General features: G+C 32.4%; 1 protein-coding gene across 1 annotated transcript in view; it reads left to right on the top strand.

Annotated features, from left to right (window-relative positions):
* The window catches only part of LOC142327907 (uncharacterized), a 53,215-nt gene that overhangs the window by 19,573 nt on the left and 9,539 nt on the right, over positions 1 to 24,103 (top strand). The window contains exons 5-8 of the mRNA XM_075371271.1: positions 6,223 to 6,375; positions 7,527 to 7,635; positions 16,127 to 16,341; positions 17,723 to 17,857. Of these exons, the coding sequence (XP_075227386.1) occupies positions 6,223 to 6,375; positions 7,527 to 7,635; positions 16,127 to 16,341; positions 17,723 to 17,857 (612 nt within the window). The remainder of the gene's footprint in view (positions 1 to 6,222; positions 6,376 to 7,526; positions 7,636 to 16,126; positions 16,342 to 17,722; positions 17,858 to 24,103) is intronic.

The raw sequence follows: 24,103 nt of genomic DNA, 5'->3' as shown, positions 1-24,103 counted from the left end.
CTTATTTTTGAATTAAGGCAAAGAGTTAATTCTGGTACCAAAGCTAATATTATTATGTCCACAAAAAGTGGTGAAATTTACATGACTATGTTCTAATGTACCTTGCTGCCACTCTAAAACTGAGGAAAATGTAGCTAAACACCACAGTTTTGAATTTCAGAAAAATGGATTTAAAATTTTACTTAGTCTTTGAAAACATCTAAAATAACCCAACACCATAATCTGGGTTCTTCTCATTGGCTTCCATCTCTTCCAGTAATCTTCTATAAAGTTTCTTCTTCTACCTGACTAACATGATCATGTTCAAAACTGCTTTTGAAGCTTCTTTTACATGGAATAAATCTTCAGATTTCAAAATTTGAATATATCCTTTACTTGGTTTCATGACAAGTTTCTCATACACTAAAAGTTTGCATATATGCCCATTTTCAAAGAATTTATCCTTTTGGGCATCTTGTCCACACCAAATTAATCTTTTTGGCTAAGTCTCTGAATGTTGGATTTATAAGCAGAATTACATATTGAGGTAAATTACTGCTTTTCTTATTTTGCTGCTGCAGAATAAGTGCAATTTATATGAAAGTCCATAAATTGTTCCATTACATAAATTCCTCTTATTATGGCTAAACATAATACAACTGCAATTTATCATCTCAGCATCTATTTCTACCTCCCACTTCTTTTCCACCATTCAGTTTTACACCTTTCAAATCCTTTTTCAAAGGTCTTAACCTTGAATCCATCTGCTTCTGTATGTGACTGACACACTACCTCTTCAATCTTAGCACAATCATCATAAGGTTTACTTTTAATAACTTTTTAAAACTTGATCCATCAAAGCTATTTATTCAGGTGATCTGGAATGATCCTTTGTCATAGTACACATCTGACAGTACTTTTTCATTATTGCTACATCTAAAACATTTCCTATATCTACACTAGTTACACTAACAAATCCATTCTTCGAAATTAGCCTCATTTTTGCCATGATCTGTCAATAGTAAGAGCAATATTATGGTGCTTACACAGCTTCTTCTATTGCTACACTCATACTATTTTTAATAACATAGTTCTCCAATTATTTCACAAATTATTTCAGTATACTTTTTATAACTTTGATGGGGTAAAAGGGAGATCGAAAAACATTTCATTTGCACTCAGACCTTTTTTCTATTGTCCTCATTGCATAGATGAAGCTGGCATTCGAAGCATTTCATTTGTAAGCTAACTGCTAACCCTTCTACTGCTATATAGATACAAACTTTTTTATAGTCTCTTGAAAGAATATTCTAATAAAAAATTCAGTTATTCATTTTGGATGAAACATACTCTTCAAATTATCATTTTGTTAGACATTTTCTTAGACTATGGTGATGGTTCCAAAAGATGATTACTGTTACTTCCACAAAATTTTCAAAACATAGAAACATCTAAAATTTCTCCCTCTATGAATCATGAGACCTTGCCAGTGCTGAGGGGGTTTAGTGTTCAGAGTAGCTGGACTGAAGATGCAGCCATATCGGAGAGGTATCTGTTAAGAGCCAGATTACAGAATGATTCCTGAAAGAGGACAGCAGCTCTTTCAGTGGTTGTTAAGGGCATAAGTCAGGAGGACTTAAATGGTGATGTCAGTATCACCCTATTCTGAGTAGTTCTCAACTGAAAGCAATAGAAAACTACAGCTGCCTTTTTTTTCAAGAAAATGTAACTCTTTGCATTTTCATGTAACAAAGATGAAGACGCCTTCCTTGGTAAAATATTTGGTCCCCTGTTTGTATCTCTGGATGAGGACTACTAAGGAAAGGGGTCACCAGAAAATTAAAATTCTATGAATCTGAGCATGGAATGTTATTAATTGCACACATCCAGTTTAAAAACTGTAACTGAAGAATAATGTAAGAAGAGCGGTATAGCGGGCCTGAGTAACTGATTCCTACAAATTATTATATAGTAATATAAAATGTAATGTTTGGTAAGAATCCAGAAAGGGACAAAAAAATTCTTTTTGAAAAGAGTTGAGCCATTTTACAATTGGCTTTTGTTATACTGCCCCTTAACACACTATAAACACCTGTTGTATAGTGAAAAGAGATCAGGCTTGGAATTGATCGGAACAAAGCCTCAGTAGACCCTTCTCACGCTTCGACTTGGATCCAATCCTATAGGTAAAGAGGCTAACAATATAAATAGCCCAGTAAGACCAACTAAAATTCAGTTCGGTGGAAATCTGCGAGGCGTTATGATGTCGGTCCTGCAAGGGCAGTTCTGCAAGGAGTTCAGTGAGGAGAGGCTGCAAGTTGTGTGGAATTGTGCAAATTCAGCAGAGAGTTCTGTGAACCAGTCTAGCAAGACATATGATGTCAGTCCAGTGCGGAGAGTCACAGGTATGAGTCTGTGAGGAGAATATCCAGTTAGATACGATTAAGGTGACACCACAAGTAAATCCAAATATACAAGAAATATTGTTGGTGTATTTGCAAATCCCGTACAAAAGGGATTTGGAAGTGAATTTTATAAGATTGTTAATGTAAGATTAGTGGTTAAGAAGGGTTAAAACTAGCAGTTTCTTTCATTAATGGGTTTGAATACTAGTTTTCTGTTTATATACCTGGAATAAATTCTGAACGATTATTTACTTTAAACTCTCGTGTGTAATCTGTATTTACTAATGACATTTATCACTATTTGATGTGTAATATCTTGATTGTTATTCTTTGTTGATTACGCTATGTATTTTTCTCTGGTTTTGTCATGCTTACTGTTTTGTATACGTTATGTCATGTAGTTATCATTTACTTCTATTATCCTGACCATTATTGTGGTTGTAATTACTATATTAATATTTGTGTTCATTAACTATCACTTATTATTATTATTATTATTATTGTATTTATCACCATTGTTATTATTATTAATTTACCTGGTTGGAATTTGAACATTTTAAAACATAAACTATAATTATATAAACATTATAAATTATCAACAACCTTTCAATATCCTGATCGAGCCATGCAGAACCACACCATGTGACAATATATATATATAGAAAAAGCCAGGTGATACTGCAAGGTATCAGATTATATCATGGTTAAACCAAGATTTAGAAATCAACTCGTAGACTGCAAAGCATATTCAGGAGCAAACATTGATAGCGACCATAATTTAGTGATAATGAAATACAGACTGCGGTTTAAAAACTTGAAAAAAGGTGTCAAATGAATTAGTGAAAGATGAATGGATTAAAGAAAAGTGTTCAGAAGTAGAAAGAGAAATGATCATTGGTAAATTAGACAGAGCAGACAGGAAAGTTAAGGAGAATTTGTTGAATTATTTATTTTTGAATAAAGATGGTACACAGATTTATAATATGAAAGAAAGGTCAATAGGTGGGGTGGAATATATTGAAGAGTTATATAGAGGAAATGAATTAGAAACTGAAAAAGAACAGGAAGTTGAAGAGGGAGTTGCAGTACTAAGATCTGAATTTAATAGAGCATTAAAAGATTTGAATGGCAGAAAGGCTCCTGGAATAGACAGGATACCTGCAGGATTACAGTGCAGTGCTGGTGATGAAGCAATAGATAGATTAAACTGGTGGGTAATATTTACAAAAAGGGGAAGCTCTGTTGGACATCAAAAAGAGTGTTACTGTAATAATAACAAAGAAAGCAGGAGCAGAGAGATAAAAGTGAAGAATACAGAACAATTAGTTCTGTAGAATAGATAAGGAACAATAGTTCAGAAGAATTGAGAGGAGAGTGGAGGAATTGTAAGAAGACCATCAGGAAAAGTACAAGGGAAGCAATTTTAGCACTCAGATTAATAGTAGAAGGAAGATTAAAGAAAAAACCAACATACTAGACATTTATAGACCTAGAAATGGCAATCAATAATGCAGACTGGAATAAAATGTAAAGCATTTTTAAAAAATTAGGGTTCAGATACAGAAAAATTGCTAACATTTACAGGGATCAAATTGCAAATAGTAATAATTGAAAAGCATAAGAAAGAAGCTGTAATAAAAAAGGGAGTCCGACTAGTATGTTCCCTATCCCAATTACGTTTTAATATTTACATATAATGTAAATAATGTAGATAGACCCCTAAAAATCCCAAGAGAAAAAAATGATGGAGGTAGAAGAATTTTGTTATTTGGGAAACAGAATTACTAAAGATCAACAAAGCAATAACAGTGATATAAAATCCTGAATAGCACAGGTGAAATAAGCTTTCAGTCAGAAATATAATTTGCTTACATCAAAAATTAATTTAAATGTCAGGAAAACATTTTTGAAAGTATACATTTGGAGTGTAGCTTTATATGGAAGTGAAACTTTGGTTGATCGCAGTACCTGAAAAGCTTTTGAAATGTGGTGCTATAGGAGAATGTTAAAAATCAGATGGGTGGATTAATTGACAAGTGAAGAAGTGTTGCAGCAAATTGATGAAGAAAAATGCATTTGAAAAAATATAGTTAAGAAGAGACAGATTTATAGGCCACATCTTAAAAGGCACCCTGGAATAGTTGCTTTGATATTGGAGGGACAGGTAAAAGGGAAAAATTGTGGAGGTAGGCAAAATTTGGAATAGGTAAAACAAATTTTTAGGGTTGTAGGATGTAGGGAGGAGGGTATGCATGCATGAAATGACTGGCACTAGAATAAAAAAAAAAAATTCTCCCTTTCATTGTTAGAAATCCCCTTCTATTTGAATTCTTACACGCTTTTAAAAACCATTGTTTGTTGTCTCCAAAAGTTTACTATTCTATATTACGATTACTGGGGCAGATCTTTTTAAATGTGTATTTGTGTATATGTATGCATTCCTGATTAATAATCTATCATTCTAGCTAATGTATTATTTTGCTACTGATCATAATGTAATGGTACATCACTGAGGAATATGACAGAACTGTGGAGTTCAATGACTTACCTTGCATACATAACATTTTTTGAGGAAGAATTAAAATCATTTACAAGATGTTCATTCAGTATTTAAGAAAAAATGACTGCAGAAGAATTATTTATGCAATGAAAATAAAACTAACACTACTTTTCAACATAATCTCCTCCTACACAGTCATTTGTTACATCTTTCTTATTCCAGTAGTAAAAAATTGTTAGCTTTGGATGTCTTGAGCCACTGTTGTACCATATTCTTTACCCGGTCATAGTTTCCCAATCCAGTCACATAATAACTGTTGAGAGAAGCAAGCAAAAAAATCTGATGGTACGAGAAAGGACTGAAAGGTGTTCTCCTGATCCATCTATCGAAAATCTTCTCGTGTCTTGTGCAATGTTGAGGTGAGCATTATCATGCAGAAGTTATTATGCAAAAGTATTATGCCTTTTGAGTAAGAACCAGGATGTTTCCTGTTAATTTACAATTTTCACTCTATTTTCTAGTAAAATAATGTCACAGTTGTGACATTAATGTAGAATAATGTTGTTCTTCCAGGTAATAGCAATAAATTGGGCTCAATTTATTGGCCACTGCATAGGTTTTCGCAGACAAACCTCTTATGTTACCATTCCGTATTCTGATGTTTGAATTCAACTCCAATTGATGGATTAAAGTTTCATTTAAACTATTATCCCATCTAATATATCACTGGGCTGACTCTGAACACACCTTGAACAAGTTTTGCAGTAATTCAGCTTTTCATGAATAATGGAATGGACTTGCACTATGAATTGCAGTTGTTTCCCAAATATTTATGCGCGTGTTCTTAAGAATAAGATCATTAATATATTATTTCAAAACATAAGGTCTAAAACTCTACCAGTCTCCTGTTCTATGTAAATTGTTGAAACCAATTTAAATTGTCTGCTTATAAAAATTTACATGACTATGTAAATTTCATCTGAGTGAAATTTCAGCTGATTTTACATCAGCTGATTTTAAATCTTTAGAAAAAGTTGTTCTTCCATGGTGGTTATTAAAAGCAGACCTAAAATTTTATGATAAAACAGAAGAGATTATTATAATGGAAATTTTTTCTGATTCTGAGGTGTTTTAGTTTATTTTATTATATAGTTCTTCAGTTGTTGCCATTTGTCTTTGTAATTATTGAATAACTGTTATTGCATATGTTAAAGAATCACTTTGTGATTTGGGGGAGGAAATTGGTTTTATTGTGGGCCAACCTATTTTAGAAGAAAAACTGAGAAATGTTTTCTTGTGTTGTGTAATATGATTAAGAATTTTTTGTTTTTTTTGTAGAAAGATTTTCCAATGTTTCTTGCAAATTCGACCATTCCTAACATTATAAATATTCCACATGAATTTCAAATTACGCAAGATGATGTAAGAATGATTATTCCAGAAACTTTAAACGCAGCTATTGCTGAATCAAAAACCAATCATGTTTTATCAGTAAGTATTAATTGTACTGTTAAAATTAATGTAAAACATATAAAACATGCTTATATGGATACACACACATTCATATATGTGTATAAAAAAGTATAAAAATACAGACTTTTATTGCTAAAATGTTAAAAACTGATCACATATCATGAATATACAATGTACGATGCATGTTTGAATAGTTTCAAGACTGTACTACTTAGCCACGCATTCATATCATAGCGCAAGTAGCAGCTTTTTTGTCAATTTGGTTAGTTATTGCACTGTTTATACTGGAATCTGTATTAGAATCATTTCACACACCTATTTAATGTGCTCATTTGTGATTTCAGTATTTCTATTTGTAGAGCTTAGGTAAAGAATGAACTGAATTTGTTTTCAACTCTTAATTTACTGGAAGGCTGAATTTATTTCTAAAGTAATCTGTTGAATCAGAAATTCTGATTCATTGGGATTACATGAATCTCTGGTGAGGTGTTTGACTATCAGCGCTTCAAGAAGGACAGAACTTCACCAAACAGTTAATGATTTTTCAACATTTTTAGAAGTATCACATTCCATCAAAGATGTAAGTGGTGTAATGGAGTAGTTTTTTAAGATTTGCAACATGGTCTTCATCTGGGAACGCTGAAAAAATTTAAATTGTATCACACTAGAGACTTTTTAGGTTGTAAATAAATGGTTTACTAGAAATACTAAGCAAAATACTAGGTTATCACTGTACATTACTAGGTTATAATTTATTTCTTAGTGGGCAGAGTTTGGCATAAAGGTAGTTGTTACTACAATTTACAATTTGAAAATTTTATAAAAAATTGTTTTTGATACATATATTCTGTTCCACCTAATCAGAATGAATGAATGAATGAATGTTAAAACAAAATTTAATAAAAATTTGTAAGAACATCTGCCTATAACTGACAGAGACTAACTGTCAAAAGTTTTGTTAAAACAGAAAAACATTTGGCACTCTATGATATGTGATAAATATGTAAGGACTCAGCTGGCTTACTATATTAAAAGGTAACTTAAAATTACCTTTCCAATTAATAGGGTATTGTAAGTTTGTTAATAAAACTAAAGTTCTTTTATTTTCATAATTTTTAGTGAAATGTCAGTTAACATTCAATCGATTAACAAATATTTTTTTGTTGTAGATTATTGCTTTTTCAAAGGATCCATTTCGATGGAATCCTTATGAACTTATTATGGACTCTGTTATTATAAATGTTTTTTTTCACAAGGAAGAGATTGATAAATATAGATGTAAGTTTATTGCTACTCATATTTAGTTACATAAAATTTGTTCAAAATTGATAAAACTTTTATTTGTACTTCTACCAGGTACTGAAAAAGATTTAATCTTGAATTTATATCTGCTCAATATAGATTATAATTTTAATTTTACATTTACAGATTTGAAGACTTTGTCAGGATAAGCGTTTTTTATCCTGAGCAAAATTACTAAGGGTAAATTACAGTTCTGCAGTATGTTAATTCAGATAATGTCAAAGATGAACTTTAGGGTCACACTTACAGAATTGGAAATTCAACAGTACCCGAAAATATTATACAGCATAAGAGAAAAAATAATTTGTTTTTGTGTACTTCATCCAAGAAAATAGGGGTAAAGAGTTGGTGATACTCACCCAGTTACAGTTTTCACACGGCTTTGACTCACAGCTATTTCATGTCCAAAGATAGTCCCATATTTGCAACCTTGCCAATGCCCTTTTAATATCAGTCCATATCCTGACTGGATGAGTAACTTCGACTCAAACTGAGTTAGCTTGAACCACAATTGTTCATCTTTATAAACTTTTGTCTGTTGTTTTCAATTGTTTGTGCTTCAGTGGAGTACAGATTTGTTCTTTGCAGTTGTATTTTTCTAAAATGCCTACTTTGATTTCTTGAGTTTTAATTTTATCTGATTTGGGTTTGTGCATTCTGGGTCCTTTGAAGAAATATTTGCTTGAATACTTGCTCAGTTAACAGATTGTAAAAAAGAGTAAAATCCAATTTGTTTTTTAATAAGTTTATATTTATTAATATAATATTACTCTTAATATATTTATTTCTTTATTATTATTAATTGTATCTAAAATTTCTAAATTGTTATTTGTTAGTAATTTGTCTAATGTTTGAAATTTTAATATTACTTTCTTTGTAAATTATTATAGTGCTCGAAAACCTTTTTATGAATTACCTGCAGTTTTTTCTATATACAGCATGCATATACATGCAATCATGTGTATATCATGATATTTGTTTATGCAATTTTATGTCACTTATGGTATTTAAAAGTAATATATTTATTTAATAATATGTTTATGCTGTGACTATTATTGGAATTTATTAATGTGATCTTTTCTGATAATCTTATTATTTAAATATTTATTAGGTTATAAATAAAATTATTAATTATTATATCCATTTAAATTTGCTATATATTCTAAAAAAATTCAATTTCTTTCTTTCATTTTAATATAATTGTGTGTGTATATGTATTATAAGTTACATGACTGTGAATAGTTGACACATTGCATTCCATAAGCCACGTGCATCCAGCTTTCAGTCGAAATCAGTGTGTTTTGGATGCAATGTAGATGCAGCCTTTGTTTTAATTGTAACATATTTTAATTTTACTTTCATTATGTAATATAAGACATATAAATTTTAAAAAGTAATATAGCATGTATGCAAATATTGCATATCCCAGATGTTGGACGAGTCCATTTCAGTAACGAGTAGGGGAGTAAGCTTGACTTTTGAAATTTCATGGATGAGTGATTGATGGGTTGCATTTTATATGGGACACTCTGTATATATCATACGCAGACGTACAACGTTACGACTAAACCTCCTACCTCACAGTAGGAGGTTTAATTCCTCCCCTCCCGGGGCCGGATCCTCAATTAAGCATTGCTGGACCCCGGGAGGTGACTTTGAGCGAGGAGGATCCAGAATGCCCGTTAATCATCACCGCCGCTCACCCGCACAAGGTCAGCGGACGAACGACAGCTCCACAGAGTGCTATACTTCACCGCCCCACACACTAGTCCACTTCTTACTGATCAGGTCTTACGCTCTCATATTTGCCCTCTATCTTCAATAACTGCGTTACGTATCGTGAAACAGCGGCAAAGTTCTGTTCACTGTTGAGCATGGTGGTAATAATGGTGTCTACACTTATGGAGCCTACTATCGAGATGCACTCCCTTTGCTGACTCTCCCACATTACACACCGGAACACTACGTGTTCTTCCGGTGTGTCCAGGTCACCACAATATAACGCAAAAGGGGTCCGTGGCTCTACTCCTTCCGTGAAGGTGTACCCTGAAATCCACGTGGCCAGTCAGGAATCGGGTGAGTCAGAGATTCAGCTCCTCAAATCCGCCATCATGGCCTCCTCTAGCCAATCCGCCATCATGGCCACTTGTACGTCATGCTTGTTCTCTCCTTCGTATACTCTTACTCGAGCTCTCGCCAGTTGATGTAATGGCGGCACCACCACCACTATTTGCGTCAGCCGATACGGAGCAGTACGCCGACGCCATCCGCAACGCTATTCTTGTTTGAACTCCCTCAAGGACTTTATTGTTGCGTATCGCGTCCAACACTTCCGTCCAGATAGGAGCGCCGTACAAGAGCTATTCAATACGCGACGTCTGCGGGTAGGTTCAGCCGAACGAACACATGATGTTCGACTGCCCAGCTCTGGGGGGGCCAGAACTCAGGCTAACCTGGAACTTAGAGGACAAAAGGAAGTCACAAGCGGCGAGTCAGTGTGGCGAGAGCCACGTTGTCGGACCGTGTGGGAGTTCCTTGATGTGCTTTGTTCAACCGACATCAGTAGTTTGCCTAAGAAAAAAGACTTTTACCGCGCTGCTGTAGGAAGCTAACCGAGAGATATGGCTGGCTACCAGCCAGATTAAGGTACTTTCTGGCATTCAGCGGTCTAGGCGTGGAAACGAATTGCTGTCTTTGACGAGATGTAGTTGACGGGGTGCGCCTACCCATTTTAGTGATATGACAAGCGAGCGGGGGGGGGGACACGCAAGCGAGTGGTGTATTCACGCTATTCCGCTCTGACGCTTTTAGGTTAACTCTAGGAGCTAGTTAGGACACTGGACGCTAAACTGTTTCGAGTTTCAGAAGCCGTTTATGGCACAGACATTCGGTCTTATGCTTTAGGGTGACCGAATAGGGTGGTGACGAGAGAAATGCCAAGCAAACCAAATCAAATTCTATAAAATTAGATTTTAAGAAATATTATAATTTAGTGTTTAGAATTTTATGATATTTTTGAATCGAGTGTATTATTGTGATGGAAGATTTATTTGTTAGGAAGAAATATTACTGGAATTAAAGTTCAGAAAATAATGGCCGATTGTTGAAACTTCTTAACTGGCGCCTTATTGTTAATAATTAGTGATTTTATTATGTTCTAGAAGCCTAAGATATTTTTGAAATAATAACTAATAATAATTGAATTATAATGAATATTTAGAATTATGGAAATGTTATGATATGTACATGTTTAACTGGCACGTGAATCTAATAATTATTAAATTAATAGTATATTAGAATTTTTGAAAAATATTGGATTTTAAGGGAGATTATGTATTATTAAAATATATTAAATTTATAATTGACGCAAATATAATTAAAATATAATAAATCGTACAAATATAATAATTAAAATTAATTAATTTGTTGATAATGAAATAATGATATACGATTATTAAAGTGAATTACGTACTCTCCACAAGCGGCGAAGTGTCGGACTTGCACGGGTTCGGCTAGATGTTGATATTAGGAGTATATGTGTGCCCGCACCCTACTGACTAAAACTCCTATTTCACCGTTCCTCCCCACCCGAGGTAGGATCGGCAGTTAAGCAATACGCAACCCCGGAGGTGCCTTTGAGCTCGGGGGTCAAGAGTCCCCGTGCCTCATCACCTACGTCGATCCACGTAAACGCGGAAGAACGACGGCTCCCCAGAGGGCTGTTCATCGCCCCTTCGCTCTCCAGTCAGTTCTTCACCTGCATTCAGGGCTTCATTCTCTTTAATTCTCTGTTATGTTCTTTCTCTTCTCTCTTTTCTCCCTTACTCCTGTATTTTCTTATTACATAAATTTATGACTTTGCTATTTCTCAGGACTTCTTTCTCTTCCTCTCTTTTCTCATCTTTCTCTTCACTTGTTTCTTTCACTTATTTGCTTTCTCTTAATACATTAGTTAATAACTTAATGAAGCCTGCATCTGTATACTACATTAGTTTAAACATCACCCTAAAGGACCGATGGAGTCCCCGGCCGCTCATTGGAATCGACACACCTAGTCATGCCGGCCCTCACGATCGGAACTGTCCACCCTGCCCTATCCTAAACCCTTTGAACGGCCCTATGCATTATTAGCGCGTATTGCCGCCATGGAAAACGTATTTAACCCCCTCCACCTTTCTTCCGCCAACAATATGTGCTGAACCAAGTTATATCTGTATTCAAATTAGACACACCGTGTATATTCCGCAGACCATTCCATACAAAAGAGTATGTTCCGCCGTGTCAATCCCAGAGCAAAGCATACATTGAAGAATGACGCTCCTACCAAATTTGAATAAATACTTCTCAAAAGTGCCATGTTCATCCCAACCCCGCAGGGGAAAGACACCCACCTTGTGACGTTACAGGTCGCCATACCACCGCCTCCGTTCCGAGCCCTGAGAGGCTGTACCAGAGGTCGTCTTTAGACCCTCTGATTACATCTAAATCATCAGCCAGGCCTCGGTCACGGACATCTAAACATTCAACCTAACATGATTTCCTTAAACTAACTGATGGAAAACGCGGAAGCGCGAACCCCGCGCTTAGTTCAGATTTGAGAGCACCGTTCGTGACTGTGAATGCCTTGGAAAACGAACGAGTTAAAAGTTAAATCAGTGCTGCACTCATACCAATCAGAATTATGTTTTACACAACATAGAAATTCAGACCTGCATCCAAATAATTTGACCAATTGAGGTCAGCTAACAATGGAAACCTAATCTCATTCCGATCCGCACAGGAGCCGGGGACAAATCCCGCACCCCCACCCGGTCCCATCATGCAGTCTGGCGCGGCATTTCCAAGTCACAACTGGACCGCCACCGCCGGAGGGAAGCCACGCCTCCGGTCGCATGGGCTAACATACCCCGGCAGCGCGGCCGCCCCCAAATGCTGGGGCGGGAGCCCCAAATTGAATCACAAACAACACCAATATAAACATGGCATGATGCCAATGCGCCTACCTCCAACCAATCCAATGCCTAGGCCGAAAGGCCAATTAGAGAACGTGGTCTGCCATCAGGCCCACAATGATTTTGTTCGCCAGCTGCCTGCAACGACTGACTTTCAATTCATATCACCCATCAGGATGACTTTTTTAGGTGAGCTTATTATGACCTCGTGTAACTTAGTCGTATGTTCTTCAAACTCTACTAAGTAACACGATAAGAAGAGGGTATTGCAAGGAATTGGCCAACAGACTTTGTATTATACTGTTGGCCCTAAAGCAAAATTCCAGACCGGAGTTGGCCAAGCATATCTCCCAACATGAGTGGGAGCTCGATGAAATATATAAAGGTTTGAAGCACCTCATAGAATGTTCAGCTCCCCTGAGGCTGATAACACAGGCCACGCAGACAGAACTGGCGAAAGATCAAGATATTAGTGGACTACTTGCAGGCGAGTTGACTTAATTTTAATGAAATTAAAATTAAAGTTAATAAATAATAACAGATGAAAAAAACAGTTTATACAGAAATTAAAATCAATATAAATTATTATGCTATTATTACTTATCTGTTGATACAAAGTGCCCTGAAATTTGGGGAAACAATTGTTTGCGTATAAAATATTTGTAATTGAATGTGTATGCATTAGGCTTGTACTTTTCACATATTAGAAGTTTTACGACATATTAGTTATGTAATGAGAAAATAAATAATGAATATAACATAATAATAAACTAAATTTATATAACAAAAATTTTTAATCTATAAATGAAATAGATCTCACAAAGATTCTAATCTTTCTTGGATGTACAAAATCAATAGTTTTATTGATTAATTAATATGTAATTTTTGGTTAATTTTTTTACTTATTTTTATTTTATTTAAATCATTACGGCTTGCAATAAGTGTATAATACATAACTATTATATATATTTTTAAAAGATACTTTTTCATTCTCTCGACTGAACAAATATTTCTGAATTTAATTTTAAAAAGACTTATTAAAAAGACTTATTAAAAAGATTTATTAAAAAAACATCACTGAAGATGGGCTTAAGCATGAAAAAGTTTTAAACATAAAAAAATAAAGGAAGAGTATTCTCTGATTCTGTGCTTTGTAAAGGCTGAAAAATATTATATATAGTTATTTAACTATAAAAAATGTAATATTGCATAACAATTTGGAAATTTTAGATACAAGTAATAATAAACAAATTTGTAAATTAGAGAAATATTAATTAAACATAATATAATAAAAATATACTTATACTTATATACTTATTATTTAAAACTGAGAAGAATTTGATAATAAATAAATTAAAATGGTAGACCTGGCATAACGACTGAATATTTTTTGATAAATACTATTAATATAATTTAAATTCATATTCAAATCATTCATATGGTCTCTGGTGAAATTATCAGAAAATACCTTTACAATAGTCACTTGCCAATGAATGGAGTGAATCAAATGAGTGTTTTAATTTTCTTTGTATCTTAGATACAGATAAATTACCCTTATTCTCCTTGGGTGTAGTACTATAAGTTTTTTTCATGATTTGTACAGGTATAGTTTCCTTTTCTAGTATAGGATTCAGATATACAAATACACATTAAAATGATTGTAATTTTGTAATGTGTAATTTTGTAGTGGTTTATGTTTAGATCATCACCCTCTGGTTGTCAAAACTTCCTAATGTCAACAATATTTATTAGAAATAAATATTCATTCATTAAAGAAATAAATATTCATTTATTTATTTAATATTCATTAAATATTCACCATTTTTGTAACAAATTATTATAGTAAAATTATTAAAATTTCACTTCAGAATTGTTTACAAAGGGAAAATGGAAAATCTCAGTGCTAGAATATTTTCAAAAGGTGTACTTAATTGTACTTAACCTTATAGCATTACTAATGGTGAAAATAAACAGAAATCTATTTGATAGAATCAAAACAGAATTTTGACAGAATCAGGAACAATAACATTACTTTTGTGAATTCTAGATTTATTATTATGCAAACAATATGTGTATCATTCATTAATTAAGATTCAAATGGCAACAGTTGAAAAAGTATTTAAAATAAACTGAAACTGCCTGGCACCTCTGAGATAGAAGATATTAGCTGTTTGAAAAGAATTTTGATCTTTATAATCTCTTCCGTATATTTCAAATTGTTGAATCAATTTTTAAACTGAACCATGGAAGAAGAGGGCTGTAATAAAATTTCTATTTTCTGAATGTGTAAAACCCACCAATATTTACTCATAGATATAATAGTATGATAAAAATGTAGTAACCATGAAAATATAAGTAGATCAAACAGTTAAATTAGCCAGAACATGTTATAGATTTTCATTGTAATTGAAGTGTGTGAATTTTCACCAGACACTAGCAAAATCTCATTAATGATCTTATTTGCAAGGACAGACACATAAATAATTAGTAAACTGCTGAAATTTGTAGTGTAATTATTACTACTACCACCCATTCCATAATCCATGAACATTAAAATGCTTTCAAGTTGCGTTCCACATTCGTCGTAAAGATACCTAACTCTACATTTGTGACAGAACTTTAAATGAAGGTTGTTAGTGGTATGTATGTAATAAGTTTTTAGAATGCATTATAATTTGTGGTGAATCATTTTGAGCCAGAATCCAAATATCATAGTATAGAATGTAAACATCAGAGGTCACTCATTAGGAAAACCTTCAAAAGCTATCGATCAGCAAATAAAATGACGCTTTGTTGTTTAAATAGATGACACCTATGTTTAAATAGAGGAAGACCCAATTCCCTAGTTATATGGAAGAACAAAGTACAATCAAACGTAATATTGTAATATGCTAGAAAATAAAGTAAAACCTGCAATAAGGAAGAAATGTTTCGGTTCTGTCTTAAAAGGTCAGTTATTTTGCATTATTATGCCTGCTCTGTACTGCTCAAAATACACAGGAAGTTTTTCAAAAGTTGGTTTGGGAAGTGTCATGTTCTATTTACTCTTCTGATTTTCCAACATTTCATTGTTTTTTTAGGTCATCTCAAGAGTTTAGGAAGAATGGCTTAGATACCAATGTGAACAACTAGTTTACTTCTAGAATAAGAATGCTAATAGAAAGCTAGGACACCTGCATTCAGACACTGTTTGAATTTACTCTGTTAGAACTTAAATTTCTCATCTTAAGTAATGGGTTTTATAAATTCTTTTCAAACTTAAGTGGAAAAAAGTTTCTTTCTTTTATTTACAAATTGATGTTTTTTTTAGCTGAAAGCTCTGAAAATTAAAAATTTTGTATATGTATGTAAATACATATTAAGTGTAAGAAATAAGTATAAGGTACTTTATTAAGTATAAAGTAAATTTTGTACACTTTACAAAGTTCTTTACATTAAAACTAGTTCACTTCACGTATGTAATATATCAGTTCAAGTTATTTTACATATTTTATTGCATGAAGTTATATTTACAGATAATTTAACTTCATATCGAGACTTAAAACAAGAATTTCATTTACGTTTTACCCTTGGTAAACCGGAATTAATTGTACTATCTTCTGTTTTTGCACCACCACATACAGCATCACTTAGAGTGAAGGATGAGTCTATTAATGTGTTTATTTTTCAATGCAAAGATTCAATTTTTGAAGTAAAGATTCTTGAAATCCCAGATAATGAATATGTAAGAGTAAGTATTTAAGATATTCATGGAGATGAAATAAAACTATATATGTATGTACACAAAGTATTAATCAATGGAGTAAATGTATTGTTTGGTATAATATATAAATATATATGTTTGTTTGTTTGTTTGTTCACACATGTTTATGTATGAAGCCACTTAGCCAATCTGAATCATTCTTTTACCACTTCACTTTAAAACTTTTTAAGACGTTTTTAGGCATAATTTTATTAAAAGGTAAGCAATAAGACTTATCTTAGAGAGTGCCTGTATTCTAACAATGGCTAATTCATGTAATAAAATGTTAAAATTATTATGCTAAATAAAAACTGATTATTGAGAAAGGTCTGGAGTAAATTTAAAATACTACCAAAATTAATGTAATATTTTGATAATGTCATTGGAATCACTACCAAATTGTAATGGCCCAGACCATTTTTTATCGGGTTATTAAGATTTTTTAGTAAGTATACATTCTTTTAAAATACATGAAGAAATTGAAAAAAAGTAAATGATCTATCTACATGGATCAGGAAATGCTTTATTTTCGACTTTAAATGCTTTATTTTCCAAGAAAATCTTGGAAGTTAGCCCTAAAATTGAATAAAACAGATTCTAGAGATATGTATTTTATCAATTTTTAAAAAAGAATATAAAATACCAAAAACTTTTGTGTTTTGCACCACCACAAAAGTTTTTAGGTTTGAGTTTCAGTAATTTGATAATGACAGTAAATAAATACAATTTCACAATAGAATTGTAGTAAACTTAATTCTGAGAAAATTTGTTAGAGCAACATCAACTGAGCATTAAGAGTAAGAAATTTGGCCAAAACAAAATGAACCAAAAGAGCAGAAAATTCTGAATTATAATAAGAATTTTAAATCAATATAATAATATTATTATTTGTAACAAATAGTATTATTAACCAAGATCAGTTATTAAAATGACTGTTCTTCTGTCTTGGAAAGTTGCATGTTGCTGCTACTAATTAGCTTTGTGAGAGATCCTTTGAAAGAAAATTAATCCAGCATTTTAAAAGAGAATTGCTTAATGTTTAGTAATTTAAAAAGCTTGTCACATTTGTGCTCGCTGAGGATAGGTATGTGCTAAAATTGCTATGACATTAAATATTGACATTTTTCAGTGACTGAAAAACACCCAAGTATTTTCAAAATAGTTTGTCATAGTACTATATTACCTTAAATAGAATAAAAAAATTAAGAAAAAAGTTTAAATTTGACACAGATAGATATTTTCATTGTCTCTTTAAGGGAATAATTGTGCAGAGAAGTCTTGAACAATTTAATGTGTATTTTTTCATATTTTCACAAGGTTTTGTGTTAACAGAAAAATAACTTATCTTTTTAAAATATAATTTTTTCAGCTAATTTTCCTAAAAGATATATTTCCTGATTACCATATGCATAAAAAGTATGTAAAAGTAGATACAAAGACTTCTTTTGTTGTGGATATTAAAAATATTACGAATGATACTATCTGTTACTTGGGCGTTTTATATGTAAGTATGGTATAATTTTTTTTTTGCAACATAATTAGAGCTATTATATATATTTATATGTAGTGGGCTAAAAGAAAAACAAGTTGATTATGACTTTTTTCTTTTGGGTTCAAATTATCTATGTTTTCAAGCATTTGTGACATTCTTTTGAATGTTTCTTCTCTGCTATCCATGGCATTGTTTAAATTAATAAAAAAAAAAGGGCTAATTTATAACAAACCATAATGAAATCATAATTGAGAATTAGTATTTATAAAAGAAATTGTACATATCACACATTTAAAGCACGGTCAAATTATAAAATATACATTAAAGATGCATAGAAATTTTTCAGTGCAAAACCTGATGTGTCTCAATCTTGTCCCTGTTTTAAATAAGATTTAAATTAATTCAGTTAAAACTTTTCAAAACCTATTTTTTGTAGAACCATGTTTTTTATAATTTTATAAGATAGCTATATGGACACTTGATTGAATTTGTGATTGATTTTTTGATTGAGGCGGTAGACATTAATAAAAAATGAAGCATTTATTAAATGCAAATACTGTAAAACTTTTACTCAACCTGGGATAGATTTTCTTCTTGAACTAAAATTTAGTTCAGTTTATTTCGCATAATAAGTTGTACTTACGTACAACTTTGATTTGAAAATGTTAACTAAATTTTTTCAACGGCCGATAAATTCTCATTAAATATTTATCCTCCAAACTAAAATCTGTATTGTCTTACAATCTGTATTGCAACCATATCATATTTTATAATGATGATTTTTGATATTATACTTAAATTATTATACTTGTAAATGAGACATTTGTAGTTTTTATTTATTGCAGTCAGATTGATTATTGATTGAAGAATTATACCCGCTTGTTTATTACCTCTTCAAAGAATGGTACTGCTAAATTTTCGATGCATATGTTGGCTCCATCAATGAGTTCATCATTTACTTTTGGAGTGTTGAGCAGTTAGTCAGCTTCTGAGAGTATCTGCTCTTCAATTTATGAGCAGATAAAAATCAGAATAGCCAATATTTTTTGTTGAAATTAGTTCATTTGAATTTTTTGGGCTTTTTCAGGGTGTGTGTATGAATCCACTTTTTGGACTGTTCTTTCCCTCTATATCAGTGAACCGAATCCACATCTCATTCCCAGTATCAATACAAGGAAGCAAATCAAGAAATTCATTTCATTTATTCTGGTGTTGCTGAAGAAAGTCTATGTGCGGCTTTTTCATCCAAAAGGATGAAAATATTTATTTTCAATGATTATCTTATTTATTTAGCAAACAAATTTTTTATTTTATGAAATGTATTTTTATGATATGTATGAAATGAAATGTAAATGAGGTGCAAGTCTTGTATAGCTCAGTCTGACACATTTCTGATATGTGTGGGTTATTTTGGTGGTTGGGCTTCAAACCACCAAAATACACCAGTACCCACTGTTTAGTATTAAGATCCATATGAAAGTAACTAACGTTTATTAAGATTTGAACCTCAGAACATTCAAACATTCAGGCTTTGAAATACAGCTGTTAAACAAGTGATTTGTGACGACAAGCTTAACGCTATACCAGTCTGGTGGCAATAACAAAATGCATAAGCAGAAAAATCTTTTAAAAGTAACTTTTTGAAAATAGAAATATTTTTTATGTTTAGTACAATTTTTTTTTTTATAAAGGATGTATAAAAATCCTTTTTAAGGATCTTCAAGATTTCCTATCTAGTGCTAGTCGTTTCATTTCAGTTTCATTTCCCATGCTGGTCGTTTCATTTCTAGTGCTAGTCGTTTCATTTCCCCTACATCCTACATCCCTAACATTTTGTTTCACATATTCTAACAATCGCCTGCCTGCACAATTTTTACCTTCTACCTGCCCCTCCAATATTAAAGTGACTATTCCAGGATGTCTTAATATGTGGCCTTATAAGTCTCTCTTCTTTAAACTATATTTTTCCAAATGCTTCTTTATTCATCAATTTGCCACAACAGCTCTTTGTCACATTATCCATCAGTCTGATTTTTAATATTCTCCTGTAGCACCACATTTCAAAAGCTTCTAATATTTTCTTCTGAGGTACTCCAATCGTCCAAGTTTCACCTACATATAAAGCTACATTCGAAACATATACTTTCAAAAACCTTATATTTTAAGATATATATTATATTTCTGACAGAAGGCTCGTTTTACCTGTGCTATTCGGTATTTCTATCGCTCCTGCTTTGTCCATCTTTAGTAATTCTTAATTAGTAATTCATCTTTTCTCTTACTATTTTTATATTTAGTGGTCCATCTTCGTTATTTCTATCGCATTTCATTACTTTTGTTTAGTTCTTGTTTATTTTCATGCAGTAGTTCTTGTGTGGGACTTCATCCATGCCATTCATTCTTTCTTCTAAATCTTTTTTACTGTCAGCTAGAATTACTATATCATCAGCAAATCATAGCATCTTTATCTTTTCACCTTGTACTGTTACTCCAGATGTAAATTGTTCTTTAATATCTTTAACTGCTAGTTCTATGTAAAGATAAAAAGTAAGAGATAGGGAACATCCTTGTCAGAATCCATTTTTTATTACAGCTTCTTTCTTACGTTCAATTATTATTGCTGCTGTTTGGTTCCTGTAATGTTAAGCAATTGTTCTTCTATATCTGTATTTGAACCCTAATTGTTTTAAAATGCTGAACATTTTTATTCCAGTCTACGTTATCGAATGCCTTTTCTAGGTTTATATATGCCAAGTATGTTGGTTTGCTTTTTTTAATCTTCCTTCTACTATTAATTAGAGTGCTAAAATTGTTTCCCGTGTCACTATACTTTTCCTGAAATCAAACTGATCTTCTCCTAACACTTCTTCCACTCTTCTCTCAATTCTTATGTACAGAATCCTAGTTAAGATTTTTGATGCATGACTACTTAAGAATTGTTCTGTATTCTTCACATTTATCTGCTTCTGCTTTCTTTGGTATCATGACTGTAACACAAGTCTGATGGAACTTTCTCTTTTTCGTAACCAGTTTGTACAGTTTTTGTACACCAGTTTGTATAATCTATCAATCGCTTCCTCACCTGCACTGTGCAGTAACTCTGCAGGTATTCCGTCTATTCCAGAAGCCTTTCTGCCAAATCTTTTAATGCTCTCTTAAATTCAGATCTCAGTATTGTTTCTCCCCTTTCATCCTCTTCGACTTCCTCTATAACACCATTTTCTAATTCATTTCCTCCGTATATATTCCACCCACCTATCGACTTTTCCTTTCGTAGTATAAATCGGTGTACCATCCTTGTTTAACACATTATTAAAATTTAATTTATGTATCCCAGAATTTTCCTTAACTTTCCTGTATACTTCGTCTATATTATCAATGTTCATTTCTCTTTCCACTTCTGAACACTTTACTTTTATCCAATTTTTTCACTAGTTTGCACTTCCTGTTTATATATTTCTTATTTGTCGATAGTTCCTTTTACTTTCTTCATCACTAACATTCTTATATTTTCTACGTTCATCCATCAGCTGCAATATATCCTCTGAAATCCAAGATTTTCTACCAGTTCTATTAGTTCCACCTAAGTTCACTTCTGGTGATTTATCTACCTTAACTTTTTTGCTTGGACCTCTTGCGATGTCCTCCTCAAAAATCTTTTTTACCTCCTCTTCCTCAACCTTCTCTAAATTCCACCAATTCATCTGACACCTTTTTGTCAGGATTTTAAACCCCAATCTACATTTCATTATCACTAAATTATGGTCGCTGTCAATGTCTGCTCCAGGGTCACCTGGCTTCCATGTGCATATTTTTCTATTATGATTTTTAAACTGGGTGTTGGCAATTACTAAATTATACTTTGTGTCAAACGCTAAGTCGGTCCCCTCTTTCATTCCTTTTGCCCAGCCCATATTCACCCACTATATTTCCTTCCTCGCCTTTTCCAATGCTTGCATTCCAATCTCCAACTATTATTAAATTTTCATCCCCTTTTATGTGTTTAATTGCTTCATCAATTTCTTCGTATATACACTTACGCACATCATCATACGCAGTTATAGACATATAAACATTAACAATCATCTGTTTATGTTGTAATTTTATCCTTATTACAATGATAATATCACTATGCATTTTGAAATGCTTTACTCTCTTCCCTAGGTCATTACAAAACCTACTCCTCCCTGCCCATTATTTGAAGCTGAGTTAATTATTCTAAAATCACCTGACCAAAAGTCGCTAATTCCTACATTTATTCTATTCATTTCCATCTTTAAATTTTCTAACCTACCAACCTTTTTTAGACCTCTTAACATTTCACACTCTTACTCATAGAATGTTATTTTTTAATTTTCTGGTGACCCGTTCCTTACTAGTCCCCACCTGGAGATCCGAACGGGTGACTAGTTTACCTCTAGAATATTTTACCAAGGAAGGCACCTTCATCTTTGTTATATGAAAATGCAGAGGATGTTTATAAAAACTAATAAAAAATTTTTTTTATTATCTTTGCATTGTAGAAGCAGAAATCCTAAAAATTTTCAGAAATGTTTTATGTTTTTCAACTTTGCAATACAATGCATTTATGGCTTCAAACCTTTTAGTACCTGTAGTATAATTTGATCTGGCAACTCTGTAAAATAAGTGAGTGAATCTACTTTGCTGGGTGCTGAACACAGTGCATGTGGAAGCACTTCGAAACATAGGTTGTGGAAGTTTGCAGCAACAAGCTGATACGTGTGTGAAGGAGCATTGAACTTCTTTTGAAAGAGAACTATGCTGGTGGTTTTCCCTTGATCCTCAACCTCTCTGCTTCATTTAGTTCATCATCTACAATGAAATGAATGCAATTAATATCTCTCTCTAATTGTGGAAAAAAGAAAAATATGAAAATTAAAGGACAACAAATCTGTTGAGTAGTTCAGATTTTTACTTCTTTTCACAATTAAAGAGGGATATTAATTGAATTCAGTTCATCGTAGATGGTGAACTGAAGGAAGCAGTGAGGTTGAGGATCAAGGGAAGACTACCAGCATTCTTCACTGACTGGTTCATCATTGGGAGAGATGTGTAAACTGTAAATGGTCACTGTGGAAAAAGTGTATTTTAGCAAATAAGAATACTTTTATGTAAATTTTGATGAAATTTTTCATTGTAAATGACTTTTAATTACATCCCTTTCTCAGTTTTATTCCATTCTCTGTTTATTTTTTAATTAACTTTCAATTACAGTTATTTACTGGCCTCACCCACATACATGGCACCTTCTTTAATGATTTTTAAAAAACATATGTGCAAGATAATTCACATTTTGTAAAGAAAACTGATAGTTTGTATCATCTGATTTTAATCAAGCCCTCACTCTCTTCACATTCGTTCATTCTTGTCTACACTTCATTTTGTCATATCTTTTGAAGTATTCATTAGATTCATCTTCTGCACAAGAGGTGGTCATACAATTGTGTAATATTAGGAACAGCTTGTGTTTTGAATTTATGCTGACTAAAGTGGTTGCATTATTGTGGTTCATAATTAGAGATACCTTCTGATCTTGTTTTTTTTTTACTTCTATCAAGATATTTTACCTAAGAGACATAATCATAAATTCTTTCTATGAAGAGAACTCTTAATAGAATTCCTTCTGAAGAGAATTCATAGAACTCTCTTCTATGAAGAAAGTTCTTCAAAAAAAAAATTTCTTCAGAAATATTAGTATTTTATATTAAGTATTTTTATTATTAGTTTCAGCTACACTTGTTAAGCAAATGTTTAAGTTGTGTTGTTGAGGCTATTATGTGTTGATGCTCTAAAAAAGACATCCTTTATTTGGGATATTTATTTCTTGGAGATGCTCACCTATCAGCTCTTAAGATGGTACAGCAAGACTATAAATTCCTGTCAAGATTGCATTTTCCTAGAGAGGATTAATTTAATGCATATTTAAAGTGTAGAAACACTTTAAATTTGCAAATTTAACACTTTGACATTTAAATTTTCCAATTTGAATTTCATCCAAATAATTATTAAACAAGTTCTTATTGTTTGCTGTCTGGTCTTATTTCTGTTTATTTTTTAAAAAATCAAAAAATAAAATAAAATCAATAACTTCAAATAGTTAGGAACAAGAGAGAGAGAGAGAGAGAGAGAGAGAGAAGAGGAGAGAGGAGAGAGAGAGGAGAGAGAGAGGAGAGAGAGAGAGAGAGAGAGAGAGAGAAGAGAGAGAGGAGAGAGAGAGAGAGAGAGAGAGAGAGAGAG

This window comes from Lycorma delicatula, chromosome 7, assembly GCF_047948215.1.
Source record: "Lycorma delicatula isolate Av1 chromosome 7, ASM4794821v1, whole genome shotgun sequence".
In the NCBI taxonomy this organism is placed as follows: Eukaryota; Metazoa; Arthropoda; class Insecta; order Hemiptera; family Fulgoridae; genus Lycorma; species Lycorma delicatula.
This window is presented reverse-complemented; position numbering and strand designations above follow the sequence as displayed.